We start from the raw sequence: 27,317 nt of genomic DNA on the forward strand, positions 1-27,317 counted from the left end.
CTTCAAGGTGTCAGGAGGTAGGGAACTTGTCTAAGAATTCCCAGTCTTTTCCCTGCTTTGGTATCAATGGTGCAGTTATGTCTCGCTCAGTTGAACTTCTGTTGAATGTGGTCTTCAAGGACATTGATGTTGTGAAGACTCACAATAGTGGTGACATTGAGTCAGAGAGAGATAACTGGGCTTTCTCTTGTTAACTTTCATTTTCTGGCACTTAAGTGACCTAAATATTATCTGCCATTTATCAGTTCAAGTCTGGATAGCTTAGCCAGACCCTGATGTTAGCTGGTATGGGCTACTTCAATACAGAGCTGAATAGCTCCATTCTGATCTCATGGTGGATTGAAAATCATTAAAGAAGCAGGTGAGGATGGTTGCGCCAAGGAGTTTTCCCTCAGCAACACTGCACTGACATATGACAACTAAAATAATCTTCCTCTGTGTCTTGTATGACAATAATCACTGTCGGTTTTTCCTTTTCACCCTCAGTGACATACATTTTGTTCAGGTTCCTTGATGCCACACACAGTTGAATGCTGCCTTGTAGTTGTGGATAGCTATTCTCACCTCCATTAGCTATTTTCATCTCTCCTATAGTACTTAACTCTTGAATCATGCAGTCATCCAGGCGAGTGGAGAGTATTCCATCCCACTCCTGGCTTGTAGAAGGTGAACAAGATTTGGGGAATCAGGAGATGATTTACTCATTACAGAATTCGCAGCCTCTGACCTTCTTTTAGCCATTGTATTTATATGGTTGGTTGGGTTCAGTTTATGGTCAATCATAACTTCCAGGGTGTTGATAGTGGGGCATTCAGTGATGGTAATGCCTTTGAACGTCAAGGGGGTATGGTTGGATTCTCTTTTATTGGAGATGGTCATTGACTAATCCTTGTATGGTGTGAATGTTACTTACCATTTGTCAACCCAATACTGAATCATAGAATCCCTACATTGCAGAAGGAAGCTATTCGGCCCATCGAGTCTGCACCGGCTCACCAACAGAGCATCCTACCCAGACCCTATTCCCGTAACCCCACATATTTACTCCGCCAATCCTCCTAACCTACACATTTTGGGACACTAAGGGGCAATTTGGGATGGCCAATCCACCTAACCTGCATATCTTTGCAGTTGTTTTAGGGTGGCACAGTGATGCAGTGGTTACCACTGTTGCCTCACAGCTTCAGGGACCCAGGTTCACTCTCAGTCTTGGATGACTGTTGTCTGTGTGGAGTTTGCACATTCTCCCCTGTCTGCGTAGGTTTCCTCTGGGTCCTTCAGTTTCCTCCCACATTCCAAAGATGTGCAGGTTAGATGGATTGGCTAAATTGCCCCTAAGTATCCCAAGTTGTGTAAATTGGGGCATTAGGGATTACGGAAATTGAGCGGGCAGGGGTGAGGATGTTAGCCTTGGTAAGATTCTGAGTCGGTGCAGACTCAGTGGGCCGAATAGCCTCCTTCTGGACTGTAGGGATTCTATGATCTTTGGACTGTGGGAGGAAACTGGAGCACATGGAGGAAATCCATGCAGACACAAGGAGAAAGTATAATGTCCGCACAGACAGTCACCCAAGGCCAGAATTGAACCCAGACCCTTGGCACTGTGAGGCAGCAGTGCTAACCACTGTGCCACCATGCCACCCCTGAATGTTGTCCAGTTCTTGCTGCAAATGGGCACAGACTCCCTAAGGAGTCAAGAATAGTGCTGAACATCCCTACTCCTGACCTTATAATGGAGGGAAGGTCATTGATGAGGCAGCTAAAGGTGGTTGGGCCGAGAATACTACCCTAAGGAACTCCTGCAGTGATGTCTAAGATGATTGATCTCCAACAACCACAACCATCTTCTTCTGTGCTAGATCCAACCAATGGAGAGTTTCCCCCATATTCCTTTTGACTACTTTTGCTAGAACTTCTTGATGCCACATTTGGTCAAAAGTGGCCTTGCTGTCACTCTCACCTCAGCTCTTGAGTTCAGCTGCATTGTCCATGTTTGAGCCAAGGCTGTAATGAGGTCTTGAGCTGAATGGAGCTGGTGGTCCCCAAACTGACCGGTGAGTGTTTTTGGGTGAGTGCCACTTGATAGCACTCTTGACAACCCCTTCTATCACTTTGCTGATGATCGAGAGTAGACTAATGGGATGGTAATTGACCGAGTTGAATTTGTCCTACTTTTTGTGGGGTAGATGCCAATGTTGTAGCTGTCCTGGAACAGCTTGGCTAGGGGTACAGCTAGATCTAGAGCACAAGTCTTCAGTACTATTACGGGAATATTGTCAGGGCCCATAGACCTTTCCAGTATCCAGTTTCTTAACGTCACATCGAATGAATTGAATTGGCTGAAGACTGGCATCTGAAGGAGGTCAAGATGGATCATCCACTTGGCAGTTCTAGCTGAGAATTGATAAAATGCCTGAGCCTTATCTGTTGCAAAGAGATGCTGGACTCCCCCATCATATGAGGATGGGGATATTTGTGGACCCTCCTCCTTCTATTAGTTGTTTAATTGTTCACAACCATTCATGACTGGGTGTGGCAGGACTGCAGAGCAGATCTGTTGCTTAGCTCTGTTTATCATGTGCTGCTTTCACTGTGTTGCATACAAATCATCCTGTGTTGTAGCTTCATTAGGTTGACACCTGATATTTAGGAATGCCTTGTGCTGCTCTGGCATGCCTTCCTGCACTTTTCATTGAAGCCAGGTTGATTCCCTGGCTTGAAGGTAATGATAAAGTGGGAGAAATGCCAGACCATGAGCTTACGATGGTGGTTGGATAAAATTCTGCTGCTGCTAATGGCCTGTAGCATCTCATAGTTGCCCAGTTTTGAGTTGCTGCATCTGTTCACAATCTATGCCATTTAGCATGTGTTAGCACCACACAGCATGAAGATGGAGGTCCTCAGTGTGAAGGTGGGGACTTTGGCTCCTCAAGGAGTGTGTGGTCCTACCAATAATAGGCAGATGTATCTATGACAGGCAGATTAGTGAGGACAGGGTCAAGTAGGTTTTTCTTTCTTGCTGTTCTCTCACCAACTGCTACAGACCCACTGTAGCAACTATGACTTTTAGGACTCATCCAACTGGGTCAGTGGTAGTGCTACCAAGTCACTCCTGGTGATGGACGTCAAATTCCCCACCCAAAGTATTTTGTGCTCTTGCCACCCTCAGTGCCTCTTTCAATTGGTGCTGATTCATCGGATAAAGGAGGATAGTAGGTGATAATCAGCAGGAGGTTTCCTTTCCCATGTTGGATCTGATGCCATGAGACTTCATCAGGTCCAGAATCAATGCTCATAACACCCGGAGCACCCCCTTCATGCCTATATACCTCTGTGCTGCCGCTTCTAATGGGTCAGTCCTGTTGGTGGGAAAGGGTATACCCAGAGATGGTGGTGTCTGGGACATTGTCTGTAAGACATGATTTTGTGAGTATGACTGTCATTGACGGCTGTTGCTTCATTAATATGTGGAACAGTCCTTTCAATTTAGTCACAAGCCCCTAGATGTTAGCAAAAAGGAAGGGAATTTTGGGAAGTGATTTCCTGGCTCACCCTGTGGCGGGATCTTCTGGTCCCACTGATGGCAAATTCCTGCAGCGGGTATCCTGGCAGCTGGAGTGGAATCAATGGGAAAGAGCTGCTGCTGGGTAACGGCAGGCTGCCTCCTGCCACTGAGAACCACCCCCCCCCCCACTGTAATGCTGTTGGAAGACAGTGCAATATTATAGGTGGTATATAATATAAGCACATTCTTGGCCATGAGTCTTAAGTAGTTCTTTTTGTTACTGCAAGTAGATCACAAAGAAAGAAAACGGAAAAAAACGCATTAGTTCTTTAGCTTACCAATGACATTTAGCTGCAGATTAGCAGAGGTTGAGCCACAATCACTCTTGAGTTTCAACGTAATGTTCCCACTGTCCTCTCTTACACAGTGTTTTAGCACTAACACAGTCTGCGTACCAGACTTCTCTATCTCTGTTCTATCATCTTCAAACACCTCAATGCCATCTTTGAACCACGTAATTTTTGGAATGGGTTTCCCCTTAAACGGGATTTTAATAGTTGCTGTCTGTCCTGCCTTAACAGTGATCGGATCCTTGGCTAATGCTGCAAGTAGATCAGGATCGATTTCAGGTGGATCTGCAAAATAGAAAATGGACACAACATCAGCATCACAACATCTCGTTATGCCAAGAGTATAATCCTAATTCAGTTATGCAAATGGAATATATTTCACACAGCAAAAGTCTTATGATTATAGCAATAATCTCATTGCATTTGTGGGCTGAAATTCTCCTGTCTCGCACGCCCTGTTGTCACTGGCAGGGAGAATTTGGCACTCACTGTTGTGGGACTGGAAAATCCCAGCTGCAGACAAGATCGGAGAATTACAGCCATGGTATCAGCCTGAATACAGGAGGGAAAAAAGGCAATGGGACAGAATCTCTTTAAATTCAATTGAATCCTAAGTTTTCTCAATGTTACAGGAAAATTAATTGCGATGAAAATCAATCAGGTTCAACACTGGGGAAGCAATCTGTTCCACCAGATTTACGCCCAGGAGGTAAAGATGAAAATTTGCCTCCAGGTGTCCAGTAAATTGAACTAGGTGCATTCTGAATGTAATGTTTTGGGTAACAGACAATGTGAATACCTGCAATAGAGAGTACAGCCTCACTCTCAGCTCCTTTGGCTCTGAATGTGTATTTTCCTTCACTCTCATCGCCTGTTTTATTTATGATCAGTTTGTGCACTGCTCCTTGTTTCACAATCTGTATGTCTTTTGTGTCTGTAATCTGAACAGAAAAACAAAGAATAAATAAGGAAGAAAGAATCAAAAGGAAAAAGGGTTCTGCATATTAAGGAAAAATTTATGGCCTAACATGAGGCAGATATCTTAATTAAACGAAGCAGGTAAATGTAAAGTGGTATAGGCCAGATTTCAATACTGGGATTTGGACCCTGACATCGCCTTCATTTCCAGGTCCCAACTCCACACCATATCACCTTCACAAATGCATTATTATTTTCATATGCAAAGTTGTTAATTCATCTGAAGTCATATTCACCTCACAATTAGTGGTGGCATATGAGCAAAGGAGGCAGGTTTGAGGTGACAGCTATTGTTGAGATTGCCTTATGCCCAAGGAATGGAAGGAGGTGCTGAGCAAGGATCAATGAGAAAGGAGGCCCAAGCCAGGGCAACCATATGGTTTTGGATGACTCACTGGAGATACAGTTGGAGGCAGTGACAGACAGAAAAAATGCCCTGTTCTCTGCCAGTGGCAACAGATAGCCTGCATTGTTCACAAAGAAGGCATGGTTGAGTATGGCTAACAGGTTCAGCAGCAGAGGTGAGGTGAGAAGGAGTTTGATGCAGTCATTGTCATCATAGAATCATAGAATCTCTACAGTGCAGAAGGAGGGTCCCTGGCACTGTGACGCAGCAGTACTAACCACTGTGCCACCATGCTGCCCAGTGTCAGTGCAGAGTTTGCACTTTCTTCCCGTTAGGTGGATTTGGCCGTGCTAAATTGCCCCTTAGTATCAGGGGGACAAGCAGGGTAAATATGTGCGGTTACGGAACAGGGCCTGAGTGAGATTGTTGTCGATGCAGACACGACAGGCTGAATGGCCTCTCTCTGTGTTGTAACAATTTTGTGATTTGTGCTCTGATTCCCTCATTGGGTGCCTCCTCCAGTCCAATACGTTATTTAAATCTGCCACAACATCTGACATAAACTATTGATTACAGCTGCTGATAGTCAACGCACAAGGGCTCCCAATTGACCTGCAGCATCCACTCTTCCCCCTCTGCCTTCCATCATTATAGTCCGCTGCAAACCTTTACTGCTCTTTATCGAATGCCTTTGCATCAGACAGCTGGCGGAATCCAGATGCCCCGATGAATGGGGCGTTGGCCAGAAATCAGGATTCCTGACGGGCATGAGGGTTTTTGGGCTTCACCTGCCCCACCCTGGCAGCCTCAATCAGGTTACCACCCAGAGCTAATTTGAATGTCATTAGTGGGTTTGACACAGCATTCACCAGCATCCCGCCATTCACCCGGTCCACCTTGGGAATGGCACCAAGCGGACTTTACTGTTGCTACCCAAAAGCAGGGACATGGTGTGCTGAACCTCGAGGGTCCAGGAACGCACCGCCAACCCCTCAGAAAACAGGGATACCCGTTCCCCACCACTCAAATCACAGGTCACCCCACCCACAAACCATGCAGGCATGAGGGTGGCTCAATCCAAACCCCTCAGTCCCTCTTCCTCCTCAGACCCTCCCATTCAGCCTCCCTTCAGGCCAAGTGCCTTGGCAGTGCCAACACACTTCCCCCTGGCACTGACACCCTGACCTGGTGCTTTGGGCCCTAAAAGAGCTCAAGGTAGGTAGGTCCAGGGGCCATTGGCCCCTCTGCTGCTTCTAGGCTGCAGAGAAAGGGTCCCTCAAGGATCCTGGGAGTTGGGTGAACCCAGGTTGGGGGTCAAAGGATTGACTTCACCACTCCTCTCCAGGATGGAAGTGTCATGGCTGGGCTGCCCCTTCTAGCCCTGGCAGACCTGAAGATCACCCCTGGCTTGATGATTTCAAGCAGTCCTGTGATCAAATTCTGCATTCCTGCCTGTCAGCTGTGCAAATTCTGAAGTGGCCAGGTCACTTTAACCTCCATGCCGCCCGGTAACCAGGCAGGATTTTAAATCATTGCAGCACTCCATTCTGCAGCAGAGATTTTCCTTTCTCCCTGTCAAAAGCTGTAGGTCTGAGCAAATGCTTGAAGTCCTGTGACAAAAGAGATGTCAATTTCACCTGTGGGAGTGGGTGGTGGGGGCGGGGGGTGGGGGTGTTCCAGTCTGCCCAGCTGTGTACTCGGGCCCAATGTATGCACACAGCTTTGATTGGAAGTTGCAGAGGGTGCAGGCCATGCAAAATCCTGTAAACATTGTGGGGAGCAAAAAGTCCTGCTGTCAGCCAATGGCAAGCCACCTCTGTTGCTGGGGTACATGCTGTGGCGGGGCTGGAAAATCCCACCCACAGAGTTTTTCTATGCACCCTCCTTTGTCCCAGATCTTTTAGATCTCAGAACAATCATGATCTCTGTGGATTGTAGAACAGGGTTCCTATCTTTTTCCCAAGTTCCCAGGTGAGTTCCCTCCCAGCTCTGACTGATGAGCAGAAGTGGACAGGGATAAATGTATCAAGCTCGTACCACAACCAATAGTAGTATGCTGTCAATATCACCCAGGCAGCATGACTATCATAATGTAGCTAGAGGATTTCTCAGCCTTAACCTTTTACTATAATAATGATCTTCGTGGTAACAGCTAATGTTCTGGGGACCCGGGTTCAAATCCAGTCATGGCAGAGGGTGGAATTTGAATTCAATAAAAAATGTCTGGAATTAAGAATCTACTGATGATCATGAAACCATCATCGATTGTCGGAAAAATCCATCTGGTTCACTAATGTCCTCCAGGGAAGGAAATCTGCCATCCTGATCTGGTCTGGCCTACATGTGTCTCCAGAGCCACAGCAATGTGGTTGACTCTCAACTGCCCTCGGGCAACTAGGGATGGGCAATAAATGCTGGCCCCAGCCAGTGATGCCCATGTCCCACGAATGAATTAAAAAAAACATATACATACCTCTTTTCCATCCTTTAGCCACACTCCATCGACTTTCTCATCATTCAGTACCACGCAGAATTCCGCAGGTTGGCCTGTCTGAGGGTGGGCATCAGACATTCCACTCTTAACTGTAGCAAACCGGTCTGGAAATGTGTGAAAATGAAACATGTGTTAATGTGTAACGCAAGCCATCGCTGCAACACACTCTGGTCTCACAATCCCGATTCCATATTTATGCATTTTCCTGATCATATGTTCACACCTTCCTAATCATAAACTCTCTTAAGCTTTCAATCTCACTCGCTCACATACCCTCAAATACAAACTTGCTTGTACATCTGCACATCTTCATTATCACACCCATTGATCACTCTGCCAGTTGCATATCGATACATCTTCCTGACAGCATACACTCACACCCTCTCAATCATAAATTTTCACACTCCAAATTATACTCATATACCCCCCGATCACAAATATTCATATCCTCCTGGTAAATTACTTCCACCTTTGAAGATGCTCACACTTACCTCATCCCAAAAATACACTAACAATCACGGATTCAGATCCCTTTCCAACACTCTTACATCTGCCCAATCGCACACTTGCATCCTGTTAAACCCTCTTTCATGTCATCACAACTACACATTCACATACTTTATGATTGTGCACTTTCATGTCCTCCTAATTACACTCTCCAGCTCCCTCTTGACTACACATTCTAACAGTAGCAGCAGTGTGTACCATCTACAAGATGCACTGCAGGAACTCACCTTAGCAGCACCTTCCAAACCAACGCCCACCACTCTCGAGAAAGGCAAAGGCAGCAGACACGTGGGGAACACTACCAAGTGGAAGTTCCCCTCCAATTCTGGCTTGGAAATATATCGCTGTTCCTTCACTGTCGCTGGGTCAAAATCCTGGAAATCCCTCCTGAACAGCACAGGGACTGCGGCGGTTCAAAAAAGCAGCTCACCACCACTTTCTCAAGGGCAATGAGGAATGACCAATAAATGCTTGCTGAGCCAACGATGCCAATATCTGGTAAATGAATTTTTAAAAAGCATTCTAATATATCCCTATAATGCACTCTCATACCCTCCTATTTACACACTCTCCTCCCAAAGTTTTGGGAAAGAAAGCTGATGCATAGCATTGTAGTTGATTCTAAATGCCCTCTGAAATGGCCTAGCATGCCATTCAGTTGCATCAAACCACCACAACGTCTCAGAGGAATGAAACTAAATGGACGACCAACATCAATCTAGGCACTGAAACAACAATGGCAAACTCAGGCCTGTTGACCCTGTACTAACATCTGGGGAATTGTGCCAAAATTGGGAGAGCTGTCCCACAGGCTAGTCAAGCAACAGCCTGACATAGTCATTGTTACAGATTCATACCTTATGGACAATATGCCAGACACCACCAGCACTACCCCACGCAGAGGTGGCAGCAGTTGGGAGGGGGTAACTCTGGGAGTCCTTAATATCAACTTCAGACCCCATGAAGTCTCAAGGCATCAGGACAAACATGAGCAAGGAAACTTCCTGCCCTCACTCAGCTGGTGAATGAGTACTTCTCCATGTTGAGCACCATTTGAAGGAAGCATTGAGGGTGGCAAGGGCACAGATTGCACTCAATATCCATCACCAACAGTGGCTCAGTAGCACCACTACTGACTAACTGGCCAAGTCCTAAAGGGCATAACCACTTGACTGGGTCTACAAGAGTTGATGAGGGAGCCAGCAAGAGGGAAAATCATACTTGACCTCATCCTGCCTGCTATAGATGCGTTTGTCCATGACAGTATCGGTGAGATGTGACCTTGTGGAAATGATGTCTCATCTTCACATTGAGGATACTCTTCATTGTGTTGTGTGGCACTAGCATCATGCTAAGTAGGATAGATTTCGAACAGATCTAGCAACTCAAAGTTGAGCAACCATGAGGTGGGCCATTATCAGCAGCAGAATTGTACTCAACCACAAACTGTAAGCTCATGGCCTGGCATATCCCCCACTCTACCAAGCCAGGGGATCAACCCGGGTTCAATGAAGAGTGCAGGAGGGAATGCCCGGAGCAACACCGGGCACACCTGAATATGAGGTATCAACCTGGTCAGGCTACATCACAGGACTACTTGCACGCCAAACATTATAAGCAGCAAGCGGAAGACAAAACTATGCAATTCCACAACCAACAGATTAGATTTAAGCTCTGCAGTCCTGCCACATTCAGCCATCAATGGTAGTGGACAACTCACTGGAGGAGCAGGTTCCACTAATATCCCCACTGTCAATGATGGGGGAGTGCAACATATCAATGCAAAAGATAAAGCTGTAGTATTTGCTACAATCTTCATCCAGAAGTGCCAAGTGGATGATCAAATTCGGCCCCCTCTGGAGGTCCCCGGCATCAGAGATATCAGTTTTCAGCCAATCCGATTCACTCTACCTGATATCAAGAAATGAATGAAGGCACTGGATACTGCAAAGACTATGGACCCTGACAATATTCCTGCAATAGTACTCAAGACATCCCTGGCCAAGATGTTCCATGCCAGCTACAATAGTGGCATCTAACCAGCGATATGGAAAATTGTCTAGGTATATCCTGAACACAAAAAGCAGGACAAATGCAGCCCAGACAATTATACCTATCAGTCAATTCTGAATCATCAGCAAAGTGATGGAAAGAGTCATTAACTATCAAGTAGCACCTAGCAATAACCTGCTCACTGTTGCTCAGTTTGAGTTTCTCCAGGCCCACTCAGCTGGTGAGCTCATTACAGCCTTGGTTCAAACAGAGACAAAAGAGCTGAACTTCAGGGTGAGGTGAGAGTGACATCAAGGCCAGGTGTGGCATTGAGGAGGCCTAGCAAAACTGTCAATGGGAATCAGGAGAAAATTCTCCGCTGATTAGTTTCATATCTAGCACAAATGAAGATGTTCGCGGCTGTTAGCGGTCAATCGTCTCAGCTCCAGGACATCACTGCAGGAGTTCTTCAGGGTAGTGTTCTAAGCTAAACCATCTTCAGCTGCTTCATCAATGACTTTCCTTCCATCATAATGTCAAAGTGGGGTTTTATCTGAAGATTGTACAATATTTAGCACCATTCGCGAGTCCTCAGATACTGAAGCAGTCCATGTTCAAATGTAGCAAGTCCTATGACAATACCCAGGCTTGGGCTGAGAAATGGAAAGTTACATTTGTACCACACTAGTGTCAGGCAATGACCATCTCCAACAAGAGAGAGTCTAACCATCGCCCCTTGAAATTCAATGGCATTACCATTGTCGAACCCCCACTATCAATATCCTGGGGATTACCATTGACCAGAAACTGAACTGGACTGAACATATAAATACTGTGACTACAAGAGCAGGTCAGAGGCTAGGAATCTTGCAGCGACTAATTCAGTTCCTGACACCCTAAAACCTGTCCACTATTTACAAAGCACAAATCAAGAATGTGATGAAATATTCTCTCCTTGCCCAGATGTTTGCAACTCCAACAAAACTCAAGAGGTTTGACACCATTCAGGACAAAGCAGCCTGTTTGATTGTCACCACATCCACTAATATTCACTCCCTCTGCCACCATTGCAAAATAGCAGCAGTGTGTATCATTTACAAGATGCAAGGCAAGAACCCACCAAGGCTCCTTAGGCAGCACCTTCCAAGCCCATGACCGCTACTATCTCAAAGGACGATAGGAACATCACCACCTGGAAGTTCCTCTTCAAGTCACTCACCATCCTGACTTGGGAATATATCGCTGTTCCTTCACTGTTGCTGGATCAAAATCCTGGAACTCCCTCCCAAGCAGCACTGCGGTTGTACCTACACCACAGATACTGCAGTGGTTCAAGAAGGCCATCACCTGCTCAAGGTAATAAATGCTGGCCTAGCCAGCGAAGGCCACATCCTTGATATTTTAAAACTCCCTCCTAAATGCACATGTTCACCTTTGTGTGGTGCCCTCTAGTTTAGGGGTCTCTAAATTTTATTATTATTGCTTTTACATAGATAGCAGGGTCATTTGCAATCTCAGAGTAGGTTGTCCCAGTCCTTTCGTGAGCCACCTCGGGCCCAAATAAGGGCCATACTCAGGGTTCCATTCTATGGCCAACGGCATAACCAGTGAACCTTTGGTGGTGATGGCAGGAGAGCTAGAATCGCGAGGGACAATGGCTGTTTGCAGCCATGGGATCCTACGACAAGAATACTTGTGTTTTCTTGAAGTAGATATGAGGAAGGTAATGGGAAGCCACCTCATGTATTCTTTTGCTGAGGGATGTTGCTCATTAACACTGAAAATGGGAAATTGTTATGAGCAATTAAAGAGGAAAATGCAGGGCCGTGAGATGTGAAGAAATGAATAAAAAAACTGCCCTTTGGCAGATTACCAAAAACCCTTCCATTTTTGTAATGCCTCTTTATGACCACCAGATGTCTCAAAGTGCTTTATCGATGATGAAATACTTTTTGAAATGTCATCCTCCTGTAACGTAGCAAACACAATGTTTGTAGGAGTTTGCCCTCAGCAAACTCCTACAAACTGTAATTCGATAATGATGAGCAAATCTGTTTTGTTTTACTATGACTGTTGCTTATTTGCCTTTCTCAGTACTTCCTCTGCACCTGCTGAAAACCTGTTACATTTCTAACCTTTTCCAGTTCTGATGAAAGGTCATCAACCTGAAACAGTTACTCTGTTTCTCTCTCCCCAGGGTTCTACCTGACATGCTAAATATTTTCATCATTTTCTGCTGTTATCCATTTTCTGTTTTCTTCCTATTAATCCAAGATCCACATGGGAAGCTATCATCTCTCCTCCATCACAAGTGTTTATTCAGTCCTCCTTCCTCCACAGCCCCATCCTTGCGCCACATCCTGAATGTGAGGAACGTATAGACTTTGTATCCAAAATCAAGAGAATTCTTATTTCCGCCATTGCCTTGCTGACTGAACCTTCTCTTCCTCCACTCAACACACTTGATTCATTTGATTCTCTTCAAAACCAAGTTGTGACAGGAGCATTCCAATTTCTGCCATTTTTCTCCCATCTTCTCCTGAGCTTTTAACACTGTCTTTGCTTTCATGTTGACTATTGTCTAGTGACACAATTCTCTCCTAATTCAACTCCAAACCACTCGTCTTCCATCAGACCTGCTGCTTGCTAACATCTTCAATCTGTCTTTATCTTTTAGCACTGTCCCACCCTTCTCCAAAATTGTCATCATCACTTAAAAAAACCCACAATCATCACTCAACATTCTTCAACCGTCACCTTATTTTTCTCACTCATGTCCTGAAATGTGCCCTTGCCTCACAACCACTGAACATTCATCCATGGAGGTCGGAATTAACAATAAACAATCCAGTACATTTGTGGAGAATGTTTTTGTGAATTTTTCTGTTTTCAAGAGCCATAAAGTGTAATCATATTCATTATTTATAACCCCATCTATCAGATGTTTAAACTATGAGAAAAATGTAGAGAAGTTCAGCTGATTTCCTTTGGAAAAAGTCAGACTTGAAATGACTTGATTACTGATAAGGTGATGATGGGCATTGACAAAATTAATCCAGGCATGTTGTCCACTCTTTTGAAACATTCAAATATCAAGGGTGTAAGTTAAAAAGCGAAAATGAGGAAAAGGAAAAGAAGTCAAGTGGAAGATTTTCACTCAAAGAGAAACAGAGTTGTGAAATAAATTAGCAGAGAAGCACAATGCAGTGAAGCATGAGTGAGTTCAAAAACCATCTGGATGGACTTCTAGAGAGAAAAGGATTGCTGTTATGTTGAAAATGTGGGTGAGTGGGCTTAGTTAATGAAAAAGACAGACGTCTCGGGGCGGGATTTCTGGCCGCACTCGCCCCAAAACCGGAAAATCCCGCCCGAGGTCAATGGACCTTTGCATGGTCCGCCACCCCCCCCCGACCCCCGCCTGGTACAATTCCCGTGGCAGGTGGGATGGGAAAATTACCCTCTTGGGTCTGACAGCTTTTTCCTGTTCCTAACATGGGTTCTTCTTACCTTGAACATTTAGTGCGCAGGAACAGGTATACTCTCGATCGTCATTGTCTTGAGTGGCAACAAGTGTGTATTCCCCACTGTCATCGAGCTCAGCATCATCAATAATCAGCTCAACCCGTCTTCCTTCACGCATCATATTGTACTTCGGGGACCTGGTGATCTCTTTGCCATTCTTTAACCATTTGATTCGAACATCTTTGGAGCTCAGTTCACATTCCAATCGAGCTTTGCCTTTCTCCTTTACATGAACATTCTTCAAGGCACTTGGGAATTGAATGGGAAGCCCTGTGGAGGTTGAAGAACAACAAGAGCTGAACAATGTTTCAGACACAAAATCTCTGCCCCCAGACTACTTAAAACCAGTGACTTAAATATAAGTCACTGTGACAAGAGACAATGGAGAGATACAACGAGCGGGATTTTACAGCATCGCTTGAGCGAGACCGGAAATTCCCGCCCAAGGTCAACGCAAATTTCTGTTGTCGGACCCTCGCCTGCTCCGATTCCGTGGCTGGCAAGGTGGTAGAGTTCCAGTGGATATGTCACACAGTTAGTCAGGGGTTGTTGTGCAATGGTTGTGAGCTAGTAAGGTGGTCAAAATCTGGGAAAATTCTATTCTCACCCCACTGAAGTTGGCACTCTGCCAATTTATTTTTATTTCAGTTCCCCCTTGTCCTTTTCCTTAATTGAAGGCTTGTGATGCTATGATCATTGTCCCCTGAAATGTTCCTTTAGTGACAATTGATTCACTTGATCCATCTTATTCCACAGAACCAGCAATGCCTCCTTCCTGTCTGATCAAGTAAATTCACCTGAAAACACATCCAAAACTTTTCCCGCTCTTATTCTTTTATGGTATTATGATACAGTCTACTTTAGGATAACTGAAGGTGCCCATTATCACGACTCTATAGCTTTTTGCACTTCCTTATAATTTCCCTGATAATTTGTTTTTCTAAATCAAGTTTATTTCAGGCAAAACTCTAGTAGTGAATAGCAAGGTGAGTGTCTCAGTTCCTATTATATAAGTTAAATGGGAAGAAAGCACTAGTGCTGATTTTCATACTATTAATAATACCTTCTAGATCCATTAAGAATGCTAGAGTAGGATTAATCTGAACATTACCAGTGGATGCCACCCACTGACTGAAACAACCCTCTCACAGTCTGGAGAGAAGAGATACACAAAGAAATGCTTAAACAAGGCCTTGCTCTTCTAGGTCACTTCACCAGCCTACTTTAACTGCTTGGTGTTAAAACTTACGAGCAATCTCCAGTGGTGAAGATGAGGTTAGGTTCTCTGCAGAAAAGCTGTATTCACCAACATCACATGGTCGTACATCTTTGATTTTCAAGGTGTGAATCAGCCCATCCTCTGACACAACGATATCGTGCTTGTCATCTCGCTTCACCTCAACACCTCGAAACTTCCAGCAGACAGATGGCACCTTCTTAGTGAGGCGGCACTCAAAGGTGCCAGTTTGTCTCTCTGCTACCTTTATAGGCTTCAGTTCCACCCCAAACCGCAGTGGTTCATCTGTGAGGAAAGTAATGGTAAAACAATGTTTAATCAAACACCGGAATGGAACAACATCAGGATCTTAAACAGTTTTGAAACAACGAACTCATTGTACATCCTCAGGAATAATGTCTCTTTTCCAATCTGCAACCTCCGGCTCTGTTACCATTCCATCATGTTAGATCATAGAAAGTTTACAGCACAGAAGGAGGCCACTTGGCCCATCATGTCTGTACTGACAGAAAAGACAAGCCACCCAGCCTAATCCCACTTTCCAGCATTTGGTCCATAGCCCTGCAGGTTATGAAAACTTTGGATATACATCCAGGTACCTTTGAAATTAGATGAAGTTTTCCACCACAGCTACCCTTTCAGGCCCCTACTACCCTCTGGGTGAAATAGTTTCTCCTCATATCTTGTTTTCCTTTCCATTTTCTACAGCCTGGCATTGTGATTATTCCTGCTGTTACAACAACAACTTGTGTTTAGATAGCTCCTTTAACAGGTCCCAAGTGTAACTAGATAAGAAAACTGACACCCACAACTATTGTGACAGGGAAAGTTTCAATACCTCACCTACATATGTGATATAGCTGAGAAGGAAGAATCAGGGGAATTCAATTTACAAGTTCTCAGTAATATATATTACCCAAAGCAGGTAAAAAATTAAGCAACAAGACAGGAAAAATGATTTTCCTGGGTCCACAGATTGACACCTTGAAGTGCCTGCCTGGCACAAAGATCAAAAAGGTGGATGGGTTTGAGCGCACACCTAGAAGGAACTTGCTCGACTTTCTGATATTTACTGTGCCCAGACAATTCATGACATACATGCTCCCTAAATGTTTTCCTAAGAAATTAAAAGGCAGGTTTACTGCCTACTGCAGGTTAATTGCAGGTTCAATCTTGGGATGAAACTCTGGCAAGGAAGGAAGGACTTCCACCAGCCCCTTCAAAGCTACCCCAAGCCCTACCCATTTCTCTGATGTACTTCGTGATAATGACCAGATAATCTGTTTTAGTGGTTTTGGTTGAAAAATAAATATTGGTTTGGAATCCAATACCCCTTGCTCTTTTTTCAAAACAGTGCCTTGCGATCATTTGTGTTCACCTAAGGGCTAATGGAGCTTTGGCTTAACATCTCACCTGCACCCACAGCCAGCTGACCTAGAGGTGCAAATGCCACCACTGAGCCACGTCTGACACAATTGTTTCAGTGGTGGTCCTGCTGTAGCACTGCTGGAATTTTACTACTAGGCCCTGACAGGTTCCTCTTTAGCAACAGGAATCCTGTCAGAGATCTCAGCAGGATTCCTGTTGCTAAAGAGGAACCTGTCAGGGCCTAGTTGTAAAATTCCAGCAGTGCTACAGCAGGACCACCACTGAAACAATAGTTCACATCATAACAAAAGCACCTTTGTGCTTTACAGCTACTTAAATAGTTTTTTTTGAACTGTAATCATTGTTTTAACATAGAAAACATAGCAGGCAGATTGTACTCAGCAAGATCTCACTAACAGCAATATGATAATGACCAGATAATCTGTTTTAGTGGTTTTGGTTGAAAAATAAATATTGGTTTGGAATCCAATACTCCTTGCTCTTTTTTTAAAACAGTGCCTTGGGATCATTTATGTTCACCTAAGGGCTAATGGAGCTTTGGTTTAACATCTCACCTGCACCCACAGCCAGCTGACCTAGAGGTGCAAATGCCACCAGTGGACCACGTCTGACACTTGCAGCATCGGAACAGGCAGAGATTGAGATCTCCAAAGCAAAGTAAGAGGAGGTCAGATTGCAGGGGGAAAGGAGACTTCAGCTGTGGGACCTCAGTGCCATTACTGCCGCATTGCCCTATTGCACCTTCCTCATGGCAATCTTGGAAAGAGGCAGTAAGTTAGTTGAACAGAAGGATAATCTGCCAGGGATTCAGACTTCCCTATGGTCATCGCAACCAGCTACATGTGGTGGCTGGCGAAGGGGTGGACACTGGCAATGCTCATGGTGGGGAGAATAGATATGTAATTGCTCAAAATGTTGACCTATCAGCCAGCTAATATAAAATTAACTCCTTTGTCTGCACGCAGTACCTTTCACTTTCAGCCCCACGGTAAACTTTTTATCTCCAACTACCAGGGTGTACTGGCCAGCATCTTTCTGGGTTAAGTTCTTCACAGAAAGCATAAACTTAGTTCCCATTTGCTTAATCTCAAACTTCCCCAGTGAGAATTGTGTTCTTATTGGCTCGCCATCCTGCAACAAAAACAGAAGCAAATACAAAATTGCTGACAGTTCCAGATAGCACAGCTCTATTCAGTGAAAAAACTTAAATACATCGGCCTATAGTTAATATTGTAAAACCCATGAAACAGAAAATAGAACATTTAAATAACCACAAAGTAGCAGGCTGTCTGACTGTGGAGGATACATGACTCATCGCAATCCTGTATTTAGCTGATATCTGCAGAGTGTAGTTCCCATCAAGAGTTACTGAAAAGCGATCAGGAGCAGGAACTACAGCTGATTGGTTTTCCCAATCCCAACTCATGCCCCTATTGAGATCAGTGAACAAAACAAAGTCCAACGACAGAACCGGACATTCTGCCTTGCATTGTTTCACACTACGCTCGATGTGCCTTTGCCTAAGTCAATCTTTCTGTAATCTGCCTTCAGAAGGTCTATATCGGTTTATCCACAATCTTCTTTACTTCGCTGTCGGGTAATCCCTTTGTGTTGCTCAGCAGATCTCTCACAGCTTGTTTAAGCTAAGTAACTACACTGCATAACCATTGCAGATTTTGGGGGTGAACTCAGGTTTCCTGTTCACTTTCTGTTACTTTGGATTAAGAGTCATAGAAATCCCAGGAAACCATGTTTGCATGTTCTCCCTGCGTGGGTTTCCTCCAGGTGCTCCAGTTTCTTCCCACGATCCAAAGATGTGCAGCTTCGGTGGATTGGCCATGGTAAATTGACCCTTAGTGTCAGGGGGATTAGCAGGATAAATGCATGGAGTTGTGGGGATGGGGACTGGGTGGGATTGTTGTTGGTGTAAGCTCAATGGGCCGGATGGCCTCCTTCTGGACTGTAGGGATTCTATGGTTACTGCACCCCACAGCCCTTATCCCTTTCTACCCCAAAGCATCATTTCTAGTTTCTTGCTTAATCCCTCTCCTAATACTTTCCACTATTCTTTCTTCTTTTTCTTTCAATCTTCCATTTTTCAAATATCATTGCTCCCCATTGCCCCTCCTCTATCCATATCCTTCTATTACCATATATTTCTTACTTTCCTCTTCTCTTAATTGCTCTCCATTTCTTCCTTTTCACTGTCATGCATTACTCCTTTAATGCCACCCATATCCCACTGTCCTCTGCATGTTCCTACCCGAGTACTGGAGCTACTGGGGATGATATGGGCTGCTCCATCCTAACACATGAGTTGGTATATGCAGTATGCAATGCCCAGATCTCTTTAATTAACAATAGAATTCTGCATGAATAGTGCTGAAGAGAAAGCACAGTCAGAACTCTCACAATACCTGGTTAAAGTCCAACAGGTTTATTTGGTAGCACAAGCTTTCGGAGCGTTGTTCCTTCTTCAGGTGAATGAAGAGTTGTGTCCACAAACAGGGCATACATAGACACAGACTCAATTTACAAGATAATGGTGGGAATGCGAGTCTTTACAGGTAATCAAGTCTTTACAGATGCAGACAATGTGAGTGGAGAGAGGGTTAAGCACAGGTTAAAGAGGTGTGAATTGTCTCCAAGACTTGATTACCTGTAAAGACTCGCATTGCAACCATTATCTTGTAAATTGAGTCTATGTATGCCCTGTTTGTAAACAAAACTCTTCACTCACCTGAAGAAGGAGCAACGCTCCGAAAGCTTGTGCTACCAAATAAACCTGTTGGACTTTAACCTGGTGTTGTGAGACTTCTCACTGTGCTTACCCCAATCCAACGCCGACATCCCCACATCTTGGCTGAAGAGAAAGACCAGAGTCCTCAAAAGGGTGACAATCTGTGCAAAGTACTGAGAGTCAATATACATGCTAATTCAAGCCTGTGGTGAATTAAGTGGTGGGAAACATTGGCCTTCCATGTAAGAGACCATCTACCCCTGATCAGCATCTCACAACCCTGGCATAGAAGGATAGCCTCAACAGTAACTATCCTCCTCATGGTGAAATAGTCCACTGGAATTTATCAGCTGAAATTGAACATAACAAGGATTATTCTGTGATATATTGAAGGGTGACACCAAGATACACACCCTTGGGAGATGAGCTAACAAAACTAAAAAATAGGAGTGAATATAACTACTAAACATAAAACAAGAACATGGCAAATGCATCATCTACGAGGATTTAATTACTCTGTTGCAATCAGTCCTCACTTCAAATTTTAAAAGCTAAAAGTCAGTAATTTGAACATTTCCCATTGCACATTTGATTTTTTCCTGCGAATTATCAACTCTACAAAATGCAATCGTCCATAAACTCTTCATTATTCATTGCCTTGACTTCAAGGAAGAAAATGGAGATGATAAATAGTGTGATAGAATGATATCAGTATTGAGCAACAGAGGTTTTATACCACGTGTTTACATGTGATTACCATGCACTGTAGATAACTTTGAAGAAATGTGTTATTAGTGGCGACTGCCCACTTTCAACAACAGCTTTGCAGCAAAAACCCTGCTTTATTGTTGTAAATGAGACCATGTACAGGTGTTAAACATTTCAGGCCTTGACTTAGATATTCATGGGTATACTGACGATAGTAACTCCCATAACTAGTCCGAGCATCTTTTAGATTTTTTATTTATTTATTTGTGCCACAAGTAGTCTTACACTAACACTGCAATGAAGTTACTATGAAAATCCCCAAGTCACCACACTCAGGTGCCTGTTCGGGTACACTGAGGGAGAATTTAACATGGCCAATCTACCTAACCAGCACATCTTTGGACTGTGGGAAGAAATCAGAGCACCCAGAGAAACCCACGCAGACACTGGGAGAACACGTAAACTCCACACAGACAGTGACCCAAGCCGGGAATTGAACCCGGGTCCCTGGCATTCTGAGGCAGCAGTGCTAACGACTGTGCCACCATGCCGCATTTCAGAAAATGGCCTTATTGCCCAACGCCACACAAATAATAAGTAGATTGGAGTTCGAGATGGCATTAAAACCTCCTTGTGACCCAAACTGTAGAAAATGGTCAAGCATGGACATGTCAGGTAGTTTTTTCTAGTTGGCGGCAATGTAAAAAGAGTCAGTCCAGTAATCTCGCCTCACCTTGAACCACTGCATCTTCATGTTAGGATCATTCAGCTCCAAGACTGTATCAAAGGTAACTGTTGAGTCGAGTTTTCCTTCCAGGTCTTCCAATGGCTTTAAAACCTTTACTGCCTGTAAGAACAGAGACAGAGCATGTGAACAGATTGCTTTCTGTACACATTGAGATAGGAATGTTAGTGCTAAGGAGCTGGATTTTCACAGCTCGGGTACAGTATATATATGAGTAAAACTCTATACAGTGTTCTGTTAAGCAATTTCCAAGTCAGATGCAACTTATAAAATAGAGTTTTCTTTGTCTCCCTTGAAAGAGATGCCTCAGCATCCCCAATGTCAGATAAGCTCCATTAGTGCAATAGTTTTAAATGTTTTAATTTTCCATACCAGTAATCCTGAGGTTTTTCTGAATTAGATTGCTAATTTAAGTGCCCCCGCTCACCATGATTCCCGTCTGGTTCACAGTGGACGGATTCTTCCAGTCTCGCCAGCAGTGGGAAACATGACGGTTGGGGGCACTTAGCCTGATTGGAGGCAGAAGAATCAGTTTCCCAATGATGAGATGAGCTGTTTGAATTTTGTTCTCCTGAATCTCAAAGTAGGTTAAAGGCAGGTCGAACTTCCCAATGAACAATGTCAGGAATCATAATGGCAGTCATTAGCATCTCATGTGTGCTCTTTAAAAGGCCACCTCGCCAGAATTAAATTTGCCCTCCAAATTCGCCTGCCAGTGAGAAGTTAGAAGGTTCACTTTTACGGCCATCTATAAGTGGTGTGCGTCTGGTGAGCTTCACCTCTTCCATCACTTTGAAGTCTGTAAATGGGGCTTGCACTTCTTCGGGGTTGCACAGAAGCTGAGTGCTGGTCGCAAAAACTGCACCAAGGCTAGACACAGGAGGGAGACTAAGCAAAGTTAAAGTTTATTTATTGGTCACAAGTAGGCTTACTGCAATGAAGTTACTGTGAAAATCCCCTAGTCACCACACTCCAGCGTCTGTTCAAGTACACTGAGGGAGAATTTAACATGGTCAATGTACCTAACCAGTACATCTTTCGGATTGTGGGAGGAAACCAGAGCACCCAGAGGAAACCCACACAGTCATGGGGAGAGTGTGCAAAGTCCACACAGATAGAATCCCAACCAGGAATTGAACTCAGGTCCCTGGCGCTGTGAGGCAGCAATGCCAACCACTGTGCCACCGTGCATTCCAGGGAAGGGGGTCAGGGAGAGAGTGTTGGACAAAGGGTGAAGGGCAAAAGTATGTATGGCAGAGGGGTGGGGAGGGGCAGAGTGTCTTAGAGGACAGGGCCAATGGTGTCAACGGTAGGATCCCGGGGGGTGAAGGCAGAGTACTGGTGATAGGAGGGGACAGTCACAGTTAAAGGACAGAGTGGATGGCATTTCCAGGGTGAGAGTCTGGTAGGTGAAGGTTTTATTGGGTGGGTCATGCAGGAGGACAAGAAAGGTGGCTTGGATAACGGGAGGAGGCAGGGTCTGGGTGGGCATGGGGAGAGTAATGGGTGAGCAGAAGGACGGCATGTGGAAGTGGATTGAAATCGAATCCAGGATAATGGAAGAGATTCGAGGGTGACAGAGGGAGAGGAATGGTGGTATTGAATGTGTCAATGGTGATGGTGCATGACAAAGGGAGGGTAGAAGTGATGGACTGAGTCTGGAAGGAGTCACACAGCATTTTTCAAATATGACTTTGACCACACAGCTAGTCAGTAAGTGAGATTCCTTGAGAGGAGGGTCTTTCTGGATGGGTAAGTTGAAGGTCAGCACAAGTAGCCAAATAAAGGGACATGTTAAAAATTATTAGGTAATGTTAGGTATGTTGGGGTGTAGCCCCTTTAAGGAACAGGTCTTGGTAATGGCTCTCATCCAGATGAGGGGAAGAAGAGCCCATCACAGGTTGGCGCAGGGGCAGGAGGAGCAAAGCCCTGAGCAGCAAGAGGCAGCAGGGCCTCAACAAAGTCAAGATGCCCTCTAACAGGATCTACTGCAATACTGAGCACTGGCCTGACCATGGGTGTACTGCAAGTGGTGCTTTTATCTAGAAATGGGTGAAAGGCAATGCTGGAAGCACCTTCATATACATCCCAGTTGGTCACAGCTGCTAGCTTCTCCAGTACGAGCTTGACCACAGGGACTCTGAAAGAATAACATGGAGGTTCTGGCCTGCATTGAATGAATAGTGTCCAGGTGCTAGTTTAAAATGAGTGCCAGGACCTTCTCCCACATGAGATAATGGTGGTGTGGTCAACTTCCTGCCCACCCCACCACGAGATTCGCTATGCTCCTCACTGATGTATAATTCATCAACTGAACACCAGAAAGTTGTGTGCCAGCAGGAATCATGCCGATTTTCCCATCCGCCATCAGACTTTGACTCCAGAAGGGAAGATTCCACTCATTGCCTAATCCATCATTCTCCCTTCCCGGGGAGAAGGCCATCTTCCCGTATTTCTGCCTCCTCCTAAGATCCTCAGCATCACAGATGCCAGTCTTCAGCCAATTCATTTCACTCCACTTGATATAAAGAAATGGCTGAGGGCATTAGTTACTCCAAATGTTGGGCCCTGACAATATTCCAGCTACAATACTGATGACATGTGCACCAGACCTAGCCACCCCCTAACCACGTTGTTCCAGTATAGCTACAAAACTGCATCTACCCAGCAATGTGAAAAATTGCCCAGGTTTGTCCTGCCCACAAAAAACTGCACAAATCTAACCCGATCCATTGCTGTCCAATCAATCTACCCTCGATCATCAGCCAAGTGATGGAAGGGGCAGTCGACAGTGCTTTTGAGCATCATTTACTCAACAATGACCATCTCATTGTTGCTAAGTTTGGGTTCCTCCAGGGCTACTCCACTCCGGACCTCATTATAGCCTCAGTCCAAAATGGACAAAAAAGCTGAATTCAAGAGGTGAGGTGAAAGTGACTGCCCATGACATCAAAGTACATTTTACCAAGCGTGGCATCAGGGAGCCCAGCAAATCTGAAGTCAGTGAGAATCAGGGAGAAAACACTTCATCCATTAAAGACATATAAAAGAGGATAGTTGTGGTTGTTGGAGGTCAATCATGTTAGTCACAGGCAGGAGTACCTCAGGGCATTGTCATAGGCCCAAACATCTTCAGTTGCTTCATTTAAAGGGTTTTCCTACATCATAAGATCAGAAGTGTGGATGTTCACTGATGACTGGACAATGTTCAGCCCCATTCGCGAATCCTTATATACCAAAGCAGTCTGTGTCCATATGCAGTAAGGCCTCGACAACATTCAGGTTTGAGCTGATATGTGGCAAGTAACATTCACTCCACACAAGTGTTAGGCAATGCCACAACAAGAGATAATCTAATTATCTCCTCTTGACATTCAATGGCATTACCATCACTAAATCCCCCACTATCAACATCCTGGGGGTTACCATTGACCAGCAACTGAACTAAGCCAGCCATATAAATATTGTGGCTACAAAAGCAGGTGAGAGAATGGGAATTCTGTAGTGAGTAACTCACCCCCTGGCTCTTTAAAGCCTATCCACCATCTATGTGATACAAATGAGGAGTATGATGGAATACTCTTCACTTGTCTGGATGAGGGTAGTTCCATCAACACTCAAGAAGCTCAACACTATCAGGACAAAGCAGCCCATCCATCACCCTAAGTATTCACTCTCTCCACCATCTATGAAAAGTGACAGCAGTGTGTATTATTCAGAAAGTGCAACTCAGCAACTCACCAAATGCACCTTCCAAACGTGTGACCTCCTCACCTAGAAGGACAAGGGCAGCAGATACATGGGAACACCACCACCTGCAGGTTTTGTCCAAGTCAGAAACAATGCTGACTTGGAAATATGTCACTATTGCTTCACTGTGGCTAGGTCAAAATTCTGGAACTCCTTTCCTAACAGCATTGTGGATGTACCTATGCCACATGGGCTGCAGATGTTCAAGGTGGTGGCTCATCACCACCTTCTCAAGGACAATTATATGTGGGAAATAAATGCTGGCCTAGCCAGCGACCGCTTGGATGTAATACATAAAAAAGTTTGTTATTAATTGGCAATTTTTCCTCTCACTTTAGTTTCCAAACCTTCTCCATTGCAACTATCTTCTATTTTAACAATATTACTATTGTCAGTGCTTCTCTGGGCTTGTGGCTTTTCTTTTTCTTGAATTCCAAATGCATTGGCCAACATGCTATTCCTCTTCTTTGTGCACTGCTTCCTACTCTCTCTCATTCCCTTGACTCAACTTTGCAAATCTTTACTTCCCTCCTACCTCAGTTTCAACTTTTTTCTTCATTTCCTTTAAACGTTTCAGCATTCCCCTGAAGTCGGTGAAGCCATACTCAATGCAAATTTTCTCATAGTCCTTCTTATCAGCTTTCATTAAGATCTCCCACATCTCCTTTTCATCTGGAACTTTCCTTTCTTCCTTGGGAGCTGGGATTGACCTGTAAGTAAATCTCAGTTACTTGCATGTACTATCTATATTTCACTTATTCATGAAATGTCTTCCACAAAACAAGAGGTGGGTAGTGGAGGTGTTTCCAAAATCTGAGCACATATGCCTACTTATTTCAAAGGATGGAACATTTGTGAATACTGACTAATGCCTGTGAGACCCAACTGACACTGCACAATCCTAGTAACGTTACCCAATATATTGGAGAATTGACCCCACCATACATCTTCCTCACTCATACATCTAATATCCATTATACCAGGAGTTATCTACCAGGGTTCTGTTGCCCCTTTGGGGTCTATAAGAAGACATCAATTGGTTCACTGGAAGACCTCATTTGTAAATGGAAAGGCTTATCTATGAGTCCCAGAACAGGTTTCATCATGACTTTGTCTCTCTCCAGCTAAATTGTATTTTTGTAATTGTATGTAACTATGTAATTGTATTTTAAAACTGTTATGTTTCCCCTGTGACCTTTCTCCCAACACCAGAAATATCTTCAGCAAAGCTGGTCCAATTGTTTTCAATATTCAAACACTAACCTTTCCCTCCTTCCCACACACCAGTTCCTTATAAGCTTATCAAACACATCCATTTCTGTTATGGATAAGGATTGGATTAGATGTTTCGCCTCTAAAAATTGCTTTTAACAAATGCCTGTTTTTACCAATCATTTTCTTCACGACTGACGCATACATTTTAGGGTGGCACAGTGGTTAGCACTGCTGCCTCCCTGCACCAGGGACCCGGGTTCAATTCCGGCCTTGGGTAACCGTGTGTGTGGAGTTTGCACATTCTCCCTGCGTCTGTGTAGGTTTCCTCTGAGTGCTCCGGTTTCCTCCCACAGTCCAAAGATGTGTGGGTTAGGTTGATTAGCCATGCTAAATTGCCCTTAGTGTCAGGGCGACAAACAGTGTAAATATGTGGGGTTACGAGGACAGGGCCTGGGTGGGATTGTTGTCAGTGCAGGCTCAAGGGGCCGAATGGCCTTCTTCTGCACTGTAGGGATTTGATTCTATGATTTACCCTGCCTTCATTCAGCTCACTGTTGTCTCTTTCCAGAGTATTAATCTCTGTGTTCAATGATATTTGATCACAAGTTTCATTGTTTTATCACTGCTGACTTATTTGGTTTCAAAATCTGAATGTTGTCTTAGAATTTACCTTTGCAGGAAAAAAAATAAAACATCTAGACTAAGTCAAACAAACACCCATATTTCATCTGTTAATCGGTTTTAATTCTTATTTCCCAACGCTATATATTTATACAATTTTATATATTTTATGTATTTTTTTCAATCTAATTGCTTGTTCTTTTTCCATATAAACATTATCCCCTTTCATGTTCTTTCTGTCACTGGGTTTTTCTTTTGCTGAGTAATTAACACAAGCAGCCTTTGCTGTATTTGTACTTGCATGAAGTACATCCATATAAAATATGTGTATGGAGATGAAGACTATTGGTACAAACAATGCCTGATGTGGTATAAGGAACTCCTGGCTTAATAGGAATCTACAAATGGTTTTGCATTAGTTTTATTTCATAGATGGTTGAGGCAAGAGATATATTTTGCATAAGCTTTCATTTTTGTTACTAAATTATGTGTTGTAACAGTATAATAAAATTCATGTTTGGTAATACATCCTGCTGTAGGACTGCCTATATTGGCGATGTGTGTTGTGTAACACATGTAGATATATGGAAAGATGGAGGCTGAGGGGCGACCGGGTAGAAGTTTATAAAATGATGAGGGGTAGAGATAGGGTAAACAGTTGGAAGCTTTTTCCCAGGGCAGAAATGACAATCACAAGGAGACAAAAGTTCAAGATAGAAGACATTGATAAGGCCACACTTGGAATACTATGTGCAATTCTGGTCACCCTATTATAGAAAGGATATTATTAAACTAGAAAGAGTGCAGAAAAGATTTACTAGGATGCACTACTACCGGCACTTGATGGATTGAGTTATAAGGAGAGGCTGGATAGACTGGGACTTTTTCCTCTGCAGCGTAGGAGGCTGAGGGGTGACCTTATAGATGTCTATAAAATAATGAGGGGCACAGATCAGCTAGTCAATATCTTTTCCCAAAGGTAGGGGAGTCTAAAACTATAGGGCATAGGTTTAAGGTGAGAGGGGAGAGATACAAAAGTGTCCAGGGGGCAATTTTTTCACACAGAGGGTGGTGTCTGGAACAAGCTGCCAGAGGTAGTAGTAGAGGCAGGTACAATTTTGTCTTTTAAAAAGCATTTAGATAGTTACATGGGTACGATGGGTATAGAGGTATATGGGCCAAATGCGGGCAATTGGGATAAGCTTAGGGGTTTTAAAA

At 44.1% G+C, this 27,317-nt stretch overlaps 1 protein-coding gene across 1 annotated transcript in view; it reads right to left on the minus strand.

Annotated features, from left to right (window-relative positions):
- The window catches only part of LOC144499157 (immunoglobulin superfamily member 22-like), an 86,603-nt gene that overhangs the window by 41,405 nt on the left and 17,881 nt on the right, over window positions 1-27,317 (minus strand). Inside the window, exons 6-13 of the mRNA XM_078221236.1 lie at window positions 24,799-24,973; window positions 20,502-20,615; window positions 17,289-17,451; window positions 14,944-15,216; window positions 13,680-13,964; window positions 7,653-7,777; window positions 4,655-4,796; window positions 3,844-4,140 (exon numbers count right to left, since the gene is read on the minus strand). Coding sequence (XP_078077362.1) covers window positions 3,844-4,140; window positions 4,655-4,796; window positions 7,653-7,777; window positions 13,680-13,964; window positions 14,944-15,216; window positions 17,289-17,451; window positions 20,502-20,615; window positions 24,799-24,973 — 1,574 coding nt within the window. The remainder of the gene's footprint in view (window positions 1-3,843; window positions 4,141-4,654; window positions 4,797-7,652; window positions 7,778-13,679; window positions 13,965-14,943; window positions 15,217-17,288; window positions 17,452-20,501; window positions 20,616-24,798; window positions 24,974-27,317) is intronic.

The sequence above is a fragment of the Mustelus asterias genome, chromosome 9 (assembly GCF_964213995.1).
Source record: "Mustelus asterias chromosome 9, sMusAst1.hap1.1, whole genome shotgun sequence".
NCBI classification, from domain to species: Eukaryota; Metazoa; Chordata; class Chondrichthyes; order Carcharhiniformes; family Triakidae; genus Mustelus; species Mustelus asterias.